The sequence below is a fragment of the Lineus longissimus genome, chromosome 17, assembly GCF_910592395.1.
Source record: "Lineus longissimus chromosome 17, tnLinLong1.2, whole genome shotgun sequence".
In the NCBI taxonomy this organism is placed as follows: domain Eukaryota; kingdom Metazoa; phylum Nemertea; class Pilidiophora; order Heteronemertea; family Lineidae; genus Lineus; species Lineus longissimus.
The window spans coordinates 11835847-11854347 of NC_088324.1; the positions used below are offsets into that span (position 1 = coordinate 11835847).

Consider the following 18501-nt stretch of genomic DNA (forward strand, 5'->3'; position numbering starts at 1 on the left):
CATGAGGTCCCGATCTTGACAAACCATGAAGAAAGAATGAAGCATGACGAGGACTGCCTGATACGTCCTGCATGAGGTCCCGATCTTGACAAACCATGAAGAAAGAATGAAGCATGACGAGGACTGCCTGATACGTCCTGCATGAGGTCCCGATCTTGACAAACCATGAAGAAAGAATGAAGCATGACGAGGACTGCCTGATACGTTTAAATTTGCGATTGAGCCTAACAGTTTCAACAGATTTCAATCCTAAAAATCCGCTTATCGAAGCCTTCATCAATTTAATTTCAGATCCATCTTAATCAAATCCAGAATGTTACTTGTTGAAATCAGGATCTGATAGCCAATCAGTATGTCACAAGGATTAGCACAAATCTTCGTCAGAATGACATTCTGCTATAGGGAAGTGGGCAATCTGATTGGTATATCTCGTGCATGGTATTTTACCTGATCATTTCCACTTGATAACGTGACACGAAACGCACTTCTTTGATCAAATATTGAATCAGAGTGTGACAGTTTCTTATAAATCATATTATCGTGAACCCTAAGATGATGCATCACCCTTCACATGCTGGGTCTAGATTTTCTTACCATTAATGATCTCTGACTCAAAACGGTATTGAACCATGTGTGGGTTCAGGATAGAAAGCATGGGTTTTATCTACATGCTGACCTCAAAGCGTGTCGTTCGTCATCTCTTTTGCATGCTGATCGCGGGCTCATTAAAATTTTCATGCTGGCCGCAAAGGGTCCTCGAACAAACATTCCGATAAGATTCTTATAAGATTTAAGGTTCGATCTTATTCAGTTGCTTATACATGTTCATTCTGGTTGATGACCTTCAACCAGAATCTTACGAGATTGTCATAACTGTTAATGTACATGAAGAACATAGATTGGTAACTGAACCGCAGCTTTGCTGCAGCAGATGCCAAACCGTCAATAGTCTTAATCAATGATCTCGACAGAAAATCAAGTCCGAGTACACTTCCAAGGGATATAGGAAAACCAGACATTTTATGAACAGCTTTCAAACGCGACGCTTCAAACAGAAACTCCGGGGAGAGATAGATAACGAACTTTATCATTATGATATTTATCACAGCACGCCTAATGAATAAGACACTAAACTAAGAATCGTATAAGAATCTCATGGGCATTTTCGATCTGGTGTGCTTTTAACCAATGTTCACACAATTTCTTGACTACACTTTTTTTCAGAGCTTTATAGTGTTAAACAGATACATGTAAACTGTCTACAACGTGCAGTTTGAATCCGAGAAGACACGTCTGTACACATTATCTTGGCTTTATGGAAATTAAAAAAGATACTTGACGATGCTTCATTCTTCTTTTCAACACGAGCTGATCAGATGTAGAAGACATGTGCAGACGACAGATTACGGTCTTTCACATATTAAAAAGTTATAATTGTGATTCACTTTTTCATATCTTGAGCCCAGAGTGAAATTTGCATCAAAAGTGACAGTAGATGGATTTAATTACAAATGTCTATTCATGTAACTACCAATGTACGTGGGTTGAAAAGGTATTGAAGACGTGACATCATAAATCATCAACACTTTAAAATGCATTATTACTGATAGGAAAACAGATTCAGTTGACTTGGCTACATGATGATAATAACACTATTACTTTGTTACGAGGCATTTTTAAACGGGAGTTTTATCTGTACGAGATTTATATGGATTCATAAAGTACGTTTAGATATGGTACGTGAATCCATCCAATTTGTGGTAACACCCACATACAAACGATTGATTAGTTGTCATACATATATGATTGATTATTATATGTAACATATAAAACATATATGACTGAGCTGAAAATCCTTAGTCTGCAATCATGGTGTAGTTCTTTTTAGATGTAACTGGTGCTGTTTTGGCCAGATCTCATGATTTTTTGCAGACATTCGTTAAAGTCGGGATGCGAAACCTCACACCTGTACTCCCACAAGTTTAAGGAAAGTTAATTCGATACACTTCCACTAAGGCAACATCAATTTCACATCCTACTCTGGAATTGTTGGAGTTTTTACTTTCGAAATGTTGAAAATTTCCAACACTTCTTTGAAGTAGAATCGATTTTAATCAACGCACTTGATGCTAATTACACCACAGCAAAGACTGAATCTCTCCCCCGAGACCGACTAATTTTGTCATCAGCATCGTGCAGTTAAATTAGCCCGATTGGGCGAAGTGCTTAATTGTTGACGCCAAATAAGTTACCTTTTGTAAACGTTCACAGAATGATGCTTTTCGTCGTTCAAAACGTTACCGTTGGGTTGCCCAGTTAATCAGTGATGTCTTAAGTTTTGTCGACAGTCACCTGTCATCGTGTTCGGAACGAACAAACTCTACATCTATTTTGCATTCTGATAACTGCTAAGATATCATGCTTTAAAGCAGTCTACCATACTTCTGTAGCAAATTCATCATACCTCAGACAACTTAATTTACATGCTGACTGCACATGGCCAGCCTTATTTGTTTTCTTCGCATTCAGCCATGGTTATTTTACATTATCCAATTATGCCAATGATGTGTCGAAATGTTGCAGGAGGGAACAAATACTGGTAAAATGATATCGGAAATAAGAAATCCCCCGACGTAATCTGCCGAATAAGCCGCAAATTTAGTTCTTCCACTTTCCTGGTTGTCTACGACATTCGCTCTGCATCTCCCAAACCACCGAGTAGAACAAGATATTACCTCCGATTAAGAGATGTTTTATTTCGCAACTAAAACTTGGATGAATACATTAAATTGTTGTATCCGCTCAGTAATTAGTTCAGTGTACTAAAAAAACTTAAACATCTTGCGGCAGGTAGTTGACCTCGCCGCTTTACCTGATACTCAACCTGTGGTCATCACGGTGGTATACAACATTTGAATATGATCATGGATTCTCAATCTGATGGCAGTTAGTTCTTTTGTTTTTGTGCTTATTGTTCTGGAAAGCTATAATAAACGACTTCAGTCGCAATGGCATAGCCAGCTTGAGTGCATGACGGGGAACTAATAGCAGATTCGTTTCGAGTTATTGAAACATACACTAATCTACAGAATCTGGTTGGACTCGAAGAATTTTTGCACGCCCTTCAAACCATAACTGGAAATATCTGATCAAATATCTGTAAAATACCTTCTCCTACGATCCAATGGGTTAAACCACTGACGATTTGGAGGATTCTCTTTCACCATGGAATAGCACAGAATGGACTCGTACAGTAGACTGATTGAATTTGCGTGCAATTCCCATTTCGTGTTAATTGTTCTGTTAACCAATGTCAGGAAATGTGTGTTCATAACGGACAAATAGTAGATAGCTGTGAATTGGCTGCATAGTTAAATGATATCTACTTAATCTGTATCAATTTAACTTTTTGTAAGGCATTGCTATACCATTGATGGAAATGTAACATACATCTATTGGTGGAAAGTATCATGCACTTCTTGGGGAAACTATGAATATGAAATTTTATCGGCAAATATTTAAAAGCGAACTAAGAATAAGAAAATATCTAATGCCGCCCCATTTAAAAAATTGCACAGTTGATACTTTAATAGAAATTGATAAAGGTCGCAAATGAAAGTAGGCTTTGACTTGTGAACAGCGGTATCACCAATCCAATTCCCATGATAACTGGCTGGCCATCGTTGCTTTTAGGTGTGATAAGTATCCCATTACCTCGCCAGGGAAAAGTCTACCAGCAGACGCTGATTATCACCGTACCCACAAATTCAAAGAAGCTCCCATAAAGCTCTAAGCGGCTATAAATCCAGAGATATCCGTCGGCGTCGAGTGCGCCGATTACTGATTCCCCATCTGCCCATAATCGCCCTCACAGTTTTGGTCGTATACATTGGTAATTGCTTCTTTAGCCATGCCAACCAATTTCATTACAAACCTAGTACAGTGGTTACGTTGTATCATCTTAGTAAAGCTGTCACTGGCGTCCTCGGACAAGCTAATGCTTCTAACGATTTGTGCTCACAGTACATGACAATCAACGAAACCACCCCTGGTGGGTCATTTCTGGCGCTATTGTAAGAGGATACGCTGAGTGTATGCAGATAGGGAGAGTTTGACCATTTAACCCTGTCATCACTTGTCTCTTCGCGGTGGCATTAGATGGAAGCCCAGCTTTGCCAAGAGAAGCGGGTTGGATATTTGTTGTCGTTTTCGATAAGAGATACCATTTTTCCTTGGTAATGTCTGAAAATACAATTTGCGTGCTACCAGCAGTTAAATGCAGGTAATACTTACAGCGCCATTTAATACGTACCCGACGAAACTCCAGTGGTTAAAAACAAGCTTCGTGTTCCATCCAAAAGTTTTATGGTTGTCGAAATCAATGTTATTTTGCTCATCAAGTCCCTCGGCGGTAATAAAGACACTGACTACTTCAGATGAAAATACAACATATTTTGAAGTAACGCTGTGAATACTGCGTGTAACGCTGTTCTCAATACGGTTCATCAACCAGCCTGGGAATTTTAGATACCTAAGAAGAAGTGGGTTTTATCAGCTAGACCATGTTTGCTTCGCGGTTGGATCCCATGAGATAGGTTCAAATGATGATCACAAAAGGCAGTGTTCGTATAAGATGCTTAATCTATCTGAAACCTTTAGTTGTGTGGATACGTTTTACCTTTCCTATCAGGGCTGGCCGAGTTCTTATCAAATTCATTGGGACTTGGCTGGTTATAATCGTGAGTTTTCGTCTGTTTTTGTGGTAATGATGAGGAGCTTAGATATCAGCAAAATACTTTATACTTACACAAACTGCTTTTTTAGCGAAACCGCCAGTATAGGTATCGTGGTTCTTCAGCTAACGAAATAAGGGGGGTTCGATAATGTTATTCTGGGTAATGCTTATTTCGGGTCAGCTTGAAAAAAACAAGCATGGTCGTATTTTACTCACACTCCTTATGAACCTAATCCTTTTCTGATGTCTAAGCAACAGATGCTCACAGTGATATTTAACAACTAATGAACAGTAGGTTCGTCGACACCCTCGCCGAGATCACTGAAGTATAGTATCAATTATACAAGTCAAGTTTGTGCATTTTCGTATGAATTATTCAATAATAGAGCATACTCAGAATACACACTTCTTTACTCTTCATGGCATATTATGAAATTCCGCATCTGACTAGTACATTCGACCACTATTGCACCCAATGACTTACTCGGCCCAGATTTAAGACGGTATTGATTCACTCTTACTACCCAAACATGTCAAGGAAACAACGAAATTAAAAAGGCATAGCATGATTGGCATAGGACAACTGCCGAAATGATTGTGTTGGGCGGCAAATAGACCAGCTCGGTATCGATTGGTGATCACTGGCATAGATATGCTCGGATCTGGCATCCTTTTGTCCGAATACGATTGGGGACAATAGCGGACGATACATTCTATTTTGTAGTCTTAATGCTTTTTATATGGTGATAGGTCTAGGTGTTGTCAAACGATCAGAGCCATCAATTTAGATCAGGAACGCTGAATTAGCCGCCGAATGAGCCTTGAAGTTTATATCCTATTTCCGGATTCTTTAGTTTGCATAGTATTGTCCTCCTATCCAAAAATGTATTAATTGGGATGCCTGTTCAAACAATCAACGTTTTTATCATTCCGGACCAATATTTCTACATACATTCCTCGGTCAATTCTCTTTCATCCATATTTGTCATCAAATAAACGATTTGTCTTCAACAGACATAAGTGCTATATAATTGTTGTTTTGCTGTCTCGATCATGCACGACCCGTATTAGGCCAAGTTGGTCTCATTAGCTTGATTGTCATCCGATCTGTCTGACTCAAAATTGTCCAAAGATTGCTTCCTCGAATTAGTTTTCATGACGATGATAATTCCGATATTGAAATCGTGCTTCTATTCACCATTGATGCAAAGCTCATTATTCATTTTGATTTGCATGGTGAACGATCATTGAAAAGTCTCTTAACTGCAACAAACGGAATAGAGTCAAAATTTATCAAGTGACAAATTAGAAGTAGTCTTATTCGAAAAGTATACACAAGCACCAGGTCTGTAAGAAGTCATGTGACTGAACGGATATCGTCTGCTGTGGCCAACAACTTCTGGCTTCATCAATATTTATAAATAATGCCCCATGTGGCAGAACAGCAATTACTCATACACACCTTTGGCCTCGGAATAAAGGAAAAGCAGTTCTGGGATCAATACCTGTATCTTCCTCATTTCAAGTTTCCTCCAAATTAGTGTTTGAAATATTTGAGATATCTCGCCCATCGAATCTGATGAAAGGGGATGTACCGAGTTTTAAGATGAGGATGCCTCATTATTGTCATCCAATTGCAAATGACCTTTATTTTTGCCAAACTGATGCCAATCGTCATTCTTGTATTTCATTCATTAAACCATGAATCACTAAGCCAGATTCACAAATATCTACCCGTGGCCTAATAGCCAGTTTTCTTGCACCTGAGTTCGTTGCAGGCTCCTGTCATCACCTGCAGGCATAAAAACAAATGCGGAAGCCTCATTCAGGAGCAGTTCCGCAGAAAGAAATTGTCTAACCAGGGATGTCTGTTTACAATTGAGTGGAAGAAGCATGTGTAAATGTTATTGGTAACATGGGACCTGTTTCGGAAGCAGACATGTGTACTTCTGCACACAGTGGAAGCAAAAACTGCAGGATAGAGGCAAAATTTGCGTTTTTCATAAAAAAGGTCATCGCCAGAAAGCGGCCAAAGCCAAGTTTAAGATGCTAATTTTGAAGAAATATAAAATGTTTTACAAAGGTTCTACCGTCGTTGCGCGTATATACATGAGAAGACATAGGATTGACACTCACTGCCGGTAAGTCGGCATGGTAATGAGTAGAACCGTGAGGTATATATTACTAGCATCATGAGGGAGATATCAGGAGATATCAGACACAATTTTCAAATATTTCAGTTTAATAGATTCTTTTTCAGTTATTCGCTAAAGAGTAAAATAAAGTATCAGACGGAATTCACACTTACTGAAACTCGTCCAAATACAGAAACTAACAAAAGCGGCGTTTGAGTGTTGCGTCTTCTTTAGATTACAGGTAAAGAGGGTTCATATATCAAATGTCAGGTTAGGATTACAAATGTGTAAAACAAAATGCATCAGTATTTCCAATAACATTGGGAAGACCTGTTGTTTGTTTGGCTACCGAGATGGGTCCTAAAATAAAATGCCGATAGGTCACGCACAACTTCTTAAAGTCATAGGTCAATAGCTGAACTCTAATCTCTTTATTTTATATTTTCTTTTAATTTCAGACTTAACGATGACATTTGCAGCTTCAGTCACAGAGAGAGAAACCAGGCTTTTTGTGCTTGATTCGAAGTCAAAGAGCAGGCTTCAACAGTAACTTGACCAGCACGTAAAATGTCGAAACTCGTGTCCAATTCAAATACTCTTTTCGTTGAGAAGCGTGGGGTTTAACTTTCCCTTAATTTTCGGCAGGAAGTGTTTTACATACGACATCAGGCTTATCATATTCATCTCTTGACATGGCTAGTGGCGTGATGCGATGCTTAAAGCTGGTCAGATCAACCCCCTCAATATCATGACCGAGCCCAACCAACGAAATTATTAAGTGTCTTAAAGTTTTTGATGTCGAATAGGTCTGAAGAATTTATGATTGGCTGGCAATTCATACATGTTATAAGAGAGATTTTGACTATCTCTCAGGAAATGTGTACGGTGCCTTGGAAAGGACATCACATGATATTTTTTCAACATGAAAAATTTTTTAAAGGAAATATCTCGATCGATGGACTTATTATCTCTATCGCTCGAGATGAATAACATCGAGTTATTTATCTCGATCGCTCAAGATAATAAGTCCATCGATCGAGATATTCCTGAAAAAAAATTCATTTGAAAAAAAAATCATGTGATGTCCTTTCCCAGCCACGATAAATGTGACTGCAACGACCGGATAGAAATCCCATCGTACCTCTTTAGTAAGTTTTTTCCTAGATGAGCCAACTGACCCGCCAAGAAGCCTATACAAGCCATGAATTAAGCTTCATCCGAAAATTTATAATCAATTCCAAGCAGTGCATTTGTTATTTTGACTAGCAACTAGGGCACTTCGTCCATTTCATGCCTATTGCTTTACTGTCATCATCCAGTGACTAACTGCACTAACTTTATGCTACTGCAAAATATCGTTTTAATCGTACCAAACATACCCGACACATAAATTCGATTTCAAGCGTCAGTCACATACATGGGCGGTCAACCTTGTCGCTTCATCCCACCGTTTTATTATTACCAACGAAGTACATGAAGCAGTAATGCTATTAGCGTTACTTTTTGTTACCAACATATTGTCGTACCAAAACATCACATAACTCCTCCTAGCCTCATCGGGTCAGGGCTCTCCCATTTGCGGTTAACTGAGTCACTTCTAACATCTTTTTCTCTCACTATAAACCAAAGATACTGGTGTTATCATGCACTTAAAATGTTACTACTATACACCATTGTATGGAGGCAGTGCCAAACGTTCACAAGTCAGACGTTACAAGAGCTAATCTATACGTTTTTGAATTTGAAGCAGAAGTTCAAGGGGGAATTGTTGATTTTACTGTGTCATGTATACACTCTACTTACAAACATAATACTTGGCACAGACACACTTGGTACAGCAACCATGGTTCCATCAGCCATTAAAAATCAATTGACATTGCTGGAATGAGTTCAATAACACTCCTGTGGCCTGTGTAGCAAGGTGGCCATGCGTTGTAATTGAAAGGACAACGAAGGACGATGCAAGCAGTGTGCAACGATGAGATCTGCAACCAAACATAAGAGCTTCTTGTGAAATTGTACTGGATACACTGTTTATCATATCGTCTTTATCATGTCAACTCCTGGACACCTTGACAGTAGAGTGTGTCTTTCATGACTGAATTTTGACTCGCTCGCATCGCTTCCGATGAGAGAGTCAGATACATAATCATAGGTGGTGTCAACTTGGATGTACAATACGACCAAATATCAAATGGGTATCAGATAATTTCATTCCAACTATCTTTCAGATATGATTAAACCAAGCACTGGTGCTTGAGCTGCAATATTGATGCGTTTTGTAACACAAAGCAACGCGTCATAACTGATTTAGTGATAGACTAAGGACAATTTCATTAATTATCCAATTATGGTTCCAGGGATGAATCTCGCAGCTCTTAAACATGCAATTCCTCTGACAATTATTCGCTTGATGGAATTTTAATTTTAATTGAGAATTGGACTACAAAATATATCGCTAATTGCAGCATAGATGCGCCATATTTGACCAAAAATGCTAAATGCGAGCTGGTAATGGGGTACCATTTCGTATCTTGTAAAAGCTGCTTTCCGCCTATGGTTAGTAATTAATTAACTGTTACTGGAGGTTACTGGAATCCTAAAATAAAATAGAAAAAAATGTATGAGTCTTGGGAGGACTGTCTCTCGCTATGATGGATGGGAGGGGGCTTGTATTGAGTAGTTGCACCCAGAGGTATTTCTGAGAGATTGTCCCCTGCTCTCCGGTACATATGTTACCCCAGCAGCTAATGTAAGATATCAAATTCATGTTACTGCCGTGCAGTAATAATGATTCTGTTGTGCCATGTACCCACCGACCCTACTTCACTTTGTGTTCGTATTAATTAACTATTAATTACTCGACTTAGCATTCGTGAAGGTGTACTGAATCCCGGCATTACTCCCGGTTGGAATCGGATGACTTGAACCATTTTCCATTAAGAGACTTAGGAGTTCGATGATACACCGATCGACCTGCTTCACAAAGTCTGATAGGCTCGCGACAGTTTACACCATTGTATTCATTTATTTACATAGTCCGTATGTACGCTTATCAAATTAATGTTTCAATAATTAAGTACTTTTTTATGTGTATATAATTGAATGAGAAGTAAGAACAATTCCCCAAGGGTATCTAATATTACGACTCATTCCTCTATTATTAATGTAATAAGTATTGTCTGGGTGTTTCATGGTGTGTGTTTGACTTAGTGACTTGCAAAATGTTGTTTTTGTCATCTCAAAATTGGAAGCAAGTTTTGCTGTGTCCGGATTCACCATCAAGTTGACCACAAACATGGACTTCCATAGGCTTGTCAGTGCGCACACCATAATTTGGTTGATGCGAATTTGTCCTCAAATAGCAACCACTTCAGTGACAATAAGCTATGTATCGTGCAGGTACACCATCATAAATCAGCGATGAATTAGACTAATGACATTTAAGGTAAACTCGAGCAACATTCCAACACGCTATCCAACAAATCAAAACCAAGGAAACCAGTAAATTGATTTGTAAACTAATTGGTTGCGTGCGCTCCTGTTGGTTCATCAACACCATTCAGAGGAAAGCAATAGCGTGATTTGTGATTAGGGCGTTTCTCAAACATTCGTCGACACGGACTGCTACGGGCAGTAAAAAATGGCTGCGATGGCATTCACGAGCACCCTTTCCACCAAGCTTTCGCCCGATGCAAATACTGTCCTTAAATAGACTCGTGACAACCGCAGTATCAATAATACGGGCACACCATCACAAGTCAATGATGAATTGAACATATTTGATGAAACCAGTAATTGATTTGTAAATCAACTGGTTGCTGGCATTCATGATGGTTTATCATCAACATTATTCAGAGGAAGGCGATGTGATCTTAATGATGAGAGCCGTAGCAATACTAGCATCTCAAGCACCCTGTCAGGCGTCATGGTGTCACCATTCGCCACTTCCCTCAAGTACGAATTCGGGACTTTAGATTCAATGTTGGCCAATCCGATGACATGATGGCCATAATTAGAACAGGGCTTCTGATTGGCCAATATGTGGCCTTTTGGAGATATGCAGTGAGTTCGCTGCATAAGCCTTTAGATCTTGGTGAAAGACTATTAAGCATCACACATTACATACTTTTATTGAATCTAGTTGTCTTTTTTTCCATTGTCCTTTTTACTCGTTGTCTTCTTTACCGAGATTGTTCTCTTTTTTTCTGTTGCTTTTTTTACCCGTTGTCTTTTATACTCAGATGGTTCTCTTTTTTTCTGTTGCTTTTTTACTCGTTGTCTTTTATACTCAGATGGTTCTCTTTTTTCTGTTGCTTTTTTTACCCGTTGTCTTTTATACTCGGATGGTTCTCTTTTTTTCTGTTGCTTTTTTTTACCCGTTGTCTTTTATACTCAGATGCTTCTCTTTTTTTCTGTTGCTTTTTTACTCGTTGTCTTTTATACTCAGATGGTTCTCTTTTTTTCTGTTGCTTTTTTTACCCATTGTCTTTTATACTCAGATGGTTCTCTTTTTTTCTGTTGCTTTTTTTACCCATTGTCTTTTATACTCAGATGCTTCTCTTTTTTTCTGTTGCTTTTTTACCCGTTGTCTTTTATACTCAGATGGTTCTCTTTTTTTCTGTTGCTTTTTTTACCCGTTGTCTTTTATACTCAGATGGTTCTCTTTTTTTCTGTTGCTTTTTTTACCCATTGTCTTTTATACTCAGATGGTTCTCTTTTTTTCTGTTGCTTTTTTTTACCCGTTGTCTTTTATACTCAGATGGTTCTATTTTTTTCTGTTGCTTTTTTACTCGTTGTCTTTTATACTCAGATGGTTCTCTTTTTTTCTGTTGCTTTTTTACCCGTTGTCTTTTTTACTTGATGGTTGTCTTTTTTTCTGTTGCTTTTTTTACCGTTGTCTTTTTTACTTAGATCATTCTCTTTTTTTCTGTTGCTTTTTTTACCCGTTGTCTTTTTTATTTGATGGTTGTCTTTTTTTCTGTTGCTTTTTTACCCGTTGTCCTTTTTACTTAGATGGTTCTCTTTTTTTCTGTTGCTTTTTTTACCCGTTGTCTTTTTTACCGTTCCTTTTTTTACACACGTTGTCTTTTTTACCGTTCCTTTTTTACCTGTTGTCTTTTTTTCCGTTGCTTTTTTACTTGTTGTCTTTTCTAACGGGCTTTTTTCCATTTTTTTTTTTCTGTTGCTTTTTATATCGTATACCACTTTTGTTGTAAGTTGGAAAATTAATGTACTTCTCTATTCGCCTTCAATATCAAAATACAATGATCAATAAAACAGTCTTATCTTGAAAACGATAACACGGACAAATGATTTGGCCTCAAGCTGTTCACCTGTGTATACGATCTCGCCTAGGTACACTACTATTATTTTAGACTTGTGAACAGCATTAAACGAGTAAACATTTGTAAATTTTGTAAACAATTTATTAGTGAGAGGTTTTCTTTTGCTCTTTACACCCATATTGCACCAAGTCGAGGTCGTAGGCAAAGGTAGTACAACTCAGGAAACGTTTGGTGATTCATCCAAGGGATAAATGAAACCGTCAAAATTATGACTGACTCCGGAAAAAATGAAGTCATGCTGTTAAATGAATTTCCATTAGCCCAGTTATTGAGTTCTAATTGGTCAGAGAGTTTTGCATTGCCGGAGGAATGGTTGAAATTTGTCGTGGAATCAATGGTTTAGGATGCTAATGCAGTTTTAGTTGTTGGTTGAAGGTTGACTCAACACATTTTTAAGTCTTAAATTCAATTGAATAAAATATTGAAATACATTTTGTAATGACTAGATACTACATCACCGTTTGTGAGGTTAAACATAAAGGTGAGTGGGCCCTTCCCAGTTTTACCGTGTGATGAGCCATTCTAACTTCTGCACTCTTGGGAGGACTCGTAAACATTTTCTTCCACCGAAAACCCTCTTTCCATCTTTTCAAAGACTCAACAATTGATATACAATAACTGATATTACCCAGCGACTGACGAAACCTGGAAATTGAAAGTGGGAATATGAGCATTTGTCTATTCATTGCTAATTTGCCTGTCCCTGGTCTATTTTACTTAGTGGCAGAGCGTGCTTCATTTTGCTCGACGTCCTTTTGTTAGGTATTCGTTCCTGTTGGTATTTAGAGAATCTTTGCGATTTCAATGAAGGCATAATGATGTTAGCAGAGAGGCAATTGGGAATTAGATTTAGTTTAAGTTACTGCTATTCAGGAGCGATTCTCTTTGCCATGGGGAGTTTTCCTCGGTTTAGTAATTCCGGCATCCTTTGATGTAGACTTGAAGTTGAAAAGTGTGCTGATTCAATGTGCTGATCCCGAAATCCTTGGTGTGGCGTGGTTGGTGTAAAAAAAAGTTTATGAGGCATATTGAAGATAGTTGAACTTTCATAAATGCATGATGACATATAGACCGAAATGGGTTCTAAAGTACTGTTAGAGAAAAAAAGCAAAATTGAAGAAAGCATGGGTATGCGTTGCCGATGTCAGGATTCGATTTGCAAGCTCACTTTCAATTCGCTGTTTTTCGTGTGCGCAGTTGAAATTTTTTTGCTAACTGCAGCAAAGAATGAAAAGTGGTTCCAAGGGGATCATGGTGGTATGCTGGGGTTGGTTTTGATGTAATTCTTTAATTGCATCTGCAAGTTTCTTTGGTTGGCAAAGCTTTGAAGTAACGTGTGTTGACAAAGAGGTTGTCGTGAGGCAATGGAATGTTTCGATGTGTTCTTAGTGTAATACATGTAATCTGAAACCAGTAAATTTAAACTTTATAATCTTTAGTCCTTAAATCGGTCATTGTAAGCCTCGACATGCTGGATTTCAAGTTATTCTGTTCCCCAAAACTATATCAGGGTAACTGTATAGCATTAAAATCCTGTAAATCCTTTGTATTTTATACATGCGATATTATATTACGCAAGGTTTGACAATAATAGTGTAAATTCGCGAAGATTGAGACAAAAAAAGTTGATAATGTTAACTCTACCATATAGAAAGTAAATTAATTTTCCCTAACCGCATTTTTCTGTGAACGATCCGTCATCAGCGTCACTCCGCAATCATTCGCAATAATAGCCAATAAGGAATGAATAAGTCATTAAGTGCTGAAGCCAATTACCGGATGTTACGTCACGTAACAGCCATCTTGAGCGTTCAACAACACCCACGATGGAGGAATATCGTCAATATTTTTGTTCTGTGATATTTTTCGAGTTGATGTGACGCAACTAAATTGACCAGGAGTGTTCGTTGAGTATCTTGTTCATGGGGAGATACATGATTGGGACAGCAGTAGTTGCATAGATTGCAGATTTTCTCCAGACATACTTAACTTTATACAATTTCCGACAGTTATAGTACATCGGGCACATTTTCGGAAAGAGGAAAGCCGAGAAAATGGACTATATTACAAAATGCACATATAAAACATAAGTTTGAGCGTAACGAAGGCGTTCATGATATCACTGAAAGAGTCGACTATCGAAATCTATGTTGGCATGTGTCACTATTGCGCAATACATGTACATTTATATTCATGTTTCTTTCAGTAGATAACTCTCCTCCCAATAAAGCTGCACCTCTCCTCAAAAATAATAAACTATGTCAATTAATTACGTCACAGATAATGTAGAGGATGGTGGGTCCTTCAATAAACAATGTATAATTACATGTCAATTTCATTGTTGACTTTATTAATTGCTAATACTGATGTTACTGTTGTTAACCAAGCCCGAATATCCAAACATGCTATCACTTAGCTGACTCAAGATGTTGAATAAGATGGTGTCTTTCTATGAATCATTGTCAAATTGTATTAACTCGGCAATTGTCCTAAGAATTCTATGCGATATTTTTAAAGCAATTTTCTAAAGTTCGTGTAAAGCTAATGAAAACGATAGACAGAAGGATATGGAAATGATCCGTGAAACTCAAATTCAAAGAAGTCCTTAACACTGCCTGAAACAGAGGGTTTCATGACGGTTCCTAAATAGGCTAAAAGCACATGACTAGATTTGTGCTAACATCCACCAATGAGCTAAAATATTCCAAGCAAAAAACTACCCGTCGAACAATAAATTTACTTGCATTGAAAGCAGCAGCACGTGTGTGAAAAAGATGTAATTTTCCTCCAATTTCCCTTGGGCTACACAAAACATACAACCATAAGATGCAATGATGGTTTTTGGTGTCTTTTAATGATTTCTCAGCCATTCCCAAATAAGATTTTATAGCAGAGTATATCTTGATGGTATAATGTAGGCTTGCAAAATTAGATTCAAGAGAAAAGCTTTAAAGAAATCATCCAAGTAAGTCGCACCGCAGACAAAATAACGTGGAGTTCTGAAGCGACTTTATCATGTACTTGTATATTGGCCTCCAGGCATCCTTACTTAGAGAATATACTTTTTTCCACCAAGGCTGCCCAAGCTACGAGGCATAAAACACTATCCTTGTTCAGTTGGTGATGACAACTTCAGGTTTCTTCGATATCTCTGAATAAACCATCATTGCTGCAGCTAGGTAGGTGATCAATGAACTACAAGAGGAACGACATTTTCAGCCGTCACCCTCATGTATATATATGAGTGCACAGTTTACAGGTCTTCGAGGTCTGATATTCATGCTGACCATTGAAACCGCATCCAGGTTTTATTCCCGTTTCATGTACCACTACCACTACCACTTTATCCAGGGATCAACATGTAGAATGGTGCACAAGTTTTTCCCCTTTACTAAAGATCGCATCCGTACCTTTTTAGGTTTTGGGGACCATATAATATCGATAAGCGTTACGTGTATGGAGCGGTATAAGGGCCCCCTCCTTTCTTCAGTCAATTCTCTCTTTTCTTCAAACTCCTCAGTTTCAATTCTAAAACCGCATTTGGAGGCAAATGATTGCTCAGCCAAAAAAACAAGGTTGCGTCGAGTCTGCAACAGCTATCAAACAATCGCTGACCCGAAATATTTTATGTTTATAAAGGAATGGTATCCCACTTGACATTACGCTTCTTCCGGGGGTTCCAGTACAGTATTCAGTTAAAAGAATGATCTTCCGTATTATGTTTCCGCGCGTAATTTTGTTTGGAAAAGATAAAGTTGTGAGTGAGGAAAAAGTTAAGATATCTAAAAAAAGCGTCGTTTTCTTTCATAAAAAGACGCGAGTGAATTAGCCGAGTTGAGATAGCCGAAAAAACGTGAATCAGTGATGTGACCCAGTCTTTCATAGATTACTCTGTTTACCAGACTGGCGAACTGGGCCTTACAAAAAATGAAGGGGACTGTAAGCAAGCCGTGGGAGGGGTGATTCGTGCAGGTTATTAGCTCAAGGGTTTTTCCTTCAGATCTATTGGTCATAGAAGTTTGCCTCCCCCCGCAACCCCTACTGACACACACCCCGAACCCCCATACCAAAAGCTGGCTTCAGCCCTCGTGAACGTCGTAGTTTAGTACATTGCCCTTTAGCACTTGTCTCATGTCCAAGGACAGGGGGTGACTTGAAAATGCGATACGAAATCTCGTGACTAATATGCTTCCAATGATATAATTTTTGTTTAAAAACCATGGCACATTAGCCTCTCCGACATCACGGTCATCTTTTCGAATATGCTGAATCATAGATCTTGAACGTGGGGATGCCTGTCCCGTCATTTCCAGGTTAACGTATACAACGAGTAACATCTTATCCCCCATCTCCAATAGCTGGCGTTACAAATATCGAATTAGTCTGGTCTATGCAGGCTTGAACGCAGGGTCTTCATCCATTGACAGACCATATCACAAGTAGTAAGACATACACGTATGCATCTGTAGGTTAGGTTCCCTTTTCTTTAAGGTCTATACATTACGAAATGAACCAGTTTCTTTTTCAATTCTGTTACAGACCACCTCGCAGATCTTCTAAAGACACAATCATCTTCTCTTTGTAAAAACCTCACCCATATGGCAAACACAGCAACTTAATCTGGAAACCCCGTACACACGCGATGAAAGCTTTACTGATGACGCTGACCGTGTAGCACAGAAAGCGATAAGCTTACTCACAGTCTACCATTACATACCGCGCAGGTAACTGGGTAACGGATATTTTTCGTCGCCAAATCTCATCGATCCAACCAATTTAACTTTAATCGGTAACAGGTAAAGCTTTCATGGTTTAACTTACTTTAATCATATGTCAGGTACCCTCCATCGAATCGATGCTAGTGCTAAGGTGGCCCAAGGTACGTATACGCCTGTCGCTTTCGTGCACTTTTGGTACTGTGAAGGCAACAAACCTTGGGCAGAAAGCGATGTTGCTACATTCTTCGCGCTGGCGAAGAAGATTTTTTTGTCGCTTATCTGAGTATTTCAGATTCCTTCAACGTTTCCCGTGTCTTGATCAGTTCTTGTCGTCCTCGCCAATGAGGTAAAGCAACTGCTTTTTCTTCTCAGATGATAGAGAAACCGAAAGGTATCTTTAGTGTCTATTTTCTGGAAGATGTTTCTTATTATCATTGAGTTGAGACTATGCGAGAAGCATATTTTGCTCAAATTTACGGAACGAAATTTCAGGACAACGGGGATACTAATTTAGTTAAATTCGTGTAAGTTATTAATTACCGGTGGCGTTTATCAGTACCGAAGATAAATTTGACGCAATAATGAAGTGTCAGCAGATCAACATGCTCTGTTCCTTTAATATTGCCGTCATCGAACTAGAGGGTAGGACACTTTTTCTATCAGACACTGATTACTGCTGCACCAGAATGCAGTCATAGCCAGACTCAAGCAGGCCAAAAGGTCGAAACGACGCCCTCATACATGGTATCAGGGATAAAATAGGCAAGGTCCTGTCAAAAATGAAATGCTTGATCCTAATTATCCTTGATGTCACATTAATCCCTTCTTCTGCAGTACGAGTTTAAATGGCCGAGTGGAGCGGCTGCTCATCGCCACCATGATACGGCAAATTCACTTGACTGTGTCAGACAGCACGTGCTCTGAGGAGGCTAAGATGACGTGAGGTTTCGTTCACGGCCTCAAATTCTATCTTAATGGCAGTTTTCCGATATAAGCGTGAAGGAGATACACGCTTGTTAACTTAAAATACGTAACTTTCACGCTAGGCTGTAAATTAATTTGGTTTAAATGGAACTTGGCCTTTAAAAAGTAAGTTTATAATTAATTCGACTTACCTAAATTTATCATAGCTAGGACACACTGCACACCAATAATAGTCAAGAAGAGGAGGAATGTATAACCTGTATCCATAACGCGCAAAGTACTTCCGCGTCCCCGAAACCTCATGGTCCTATACTACAGATGAGAGAGTAAAATCCATTTGAAAACTCGAAAAAAAACTTAAAAGAACTGACTGCAGTCCGTATAGTTTTTGATGGTACATCGGCAGTACTTTTCATAAAATCCTTTAAGCGGTTAACGGTTTACTAAGGTTAATCCATAGCCGGCCCGTGAGTTGACGCTACGGCGATCCGTTCGCGAATGCCGCGCTGAAATCGTTCAATGTTGGTTTTGTGTAGACGCGAGGAGCAGCCGTTGGTGCTAGCGCATGGTAGCGAGAAACAATGTGAAAAGCGAGTTTCAGTACATTAGAATTTGATCTACGATAAATCAATAGTGAACGT

General features: G+C 38.7%; 1 protein-coding gene across 1 annotated transcript in view; it reads right to left on the bottom strand.

Annotated features, from left to right (window-relative positions):
* The window catches only part of LOC135501828 (discoidin domain-containing receptor tyrosine kinase B-like), a 62342-nt gene extending 44000 nt beyond the window's left edge, over positions 1 to 18342 (bottom strand). Inside the window, exon 1 of the mRNA XM_064794191.1 lies at positions 18052 to 18342. Within this exon, the coding sequence (XP_064650261.1) occupies positions 18052 to 18163 (112 nt within the window). The 5' untranslated portion in view covers positions 18164 to 18342. The remainder of the gene's footprint in view (positions 1 to 18051) is intronic.
* Positions 18343 to 18501: the final 159 nt, after the last annotated feature.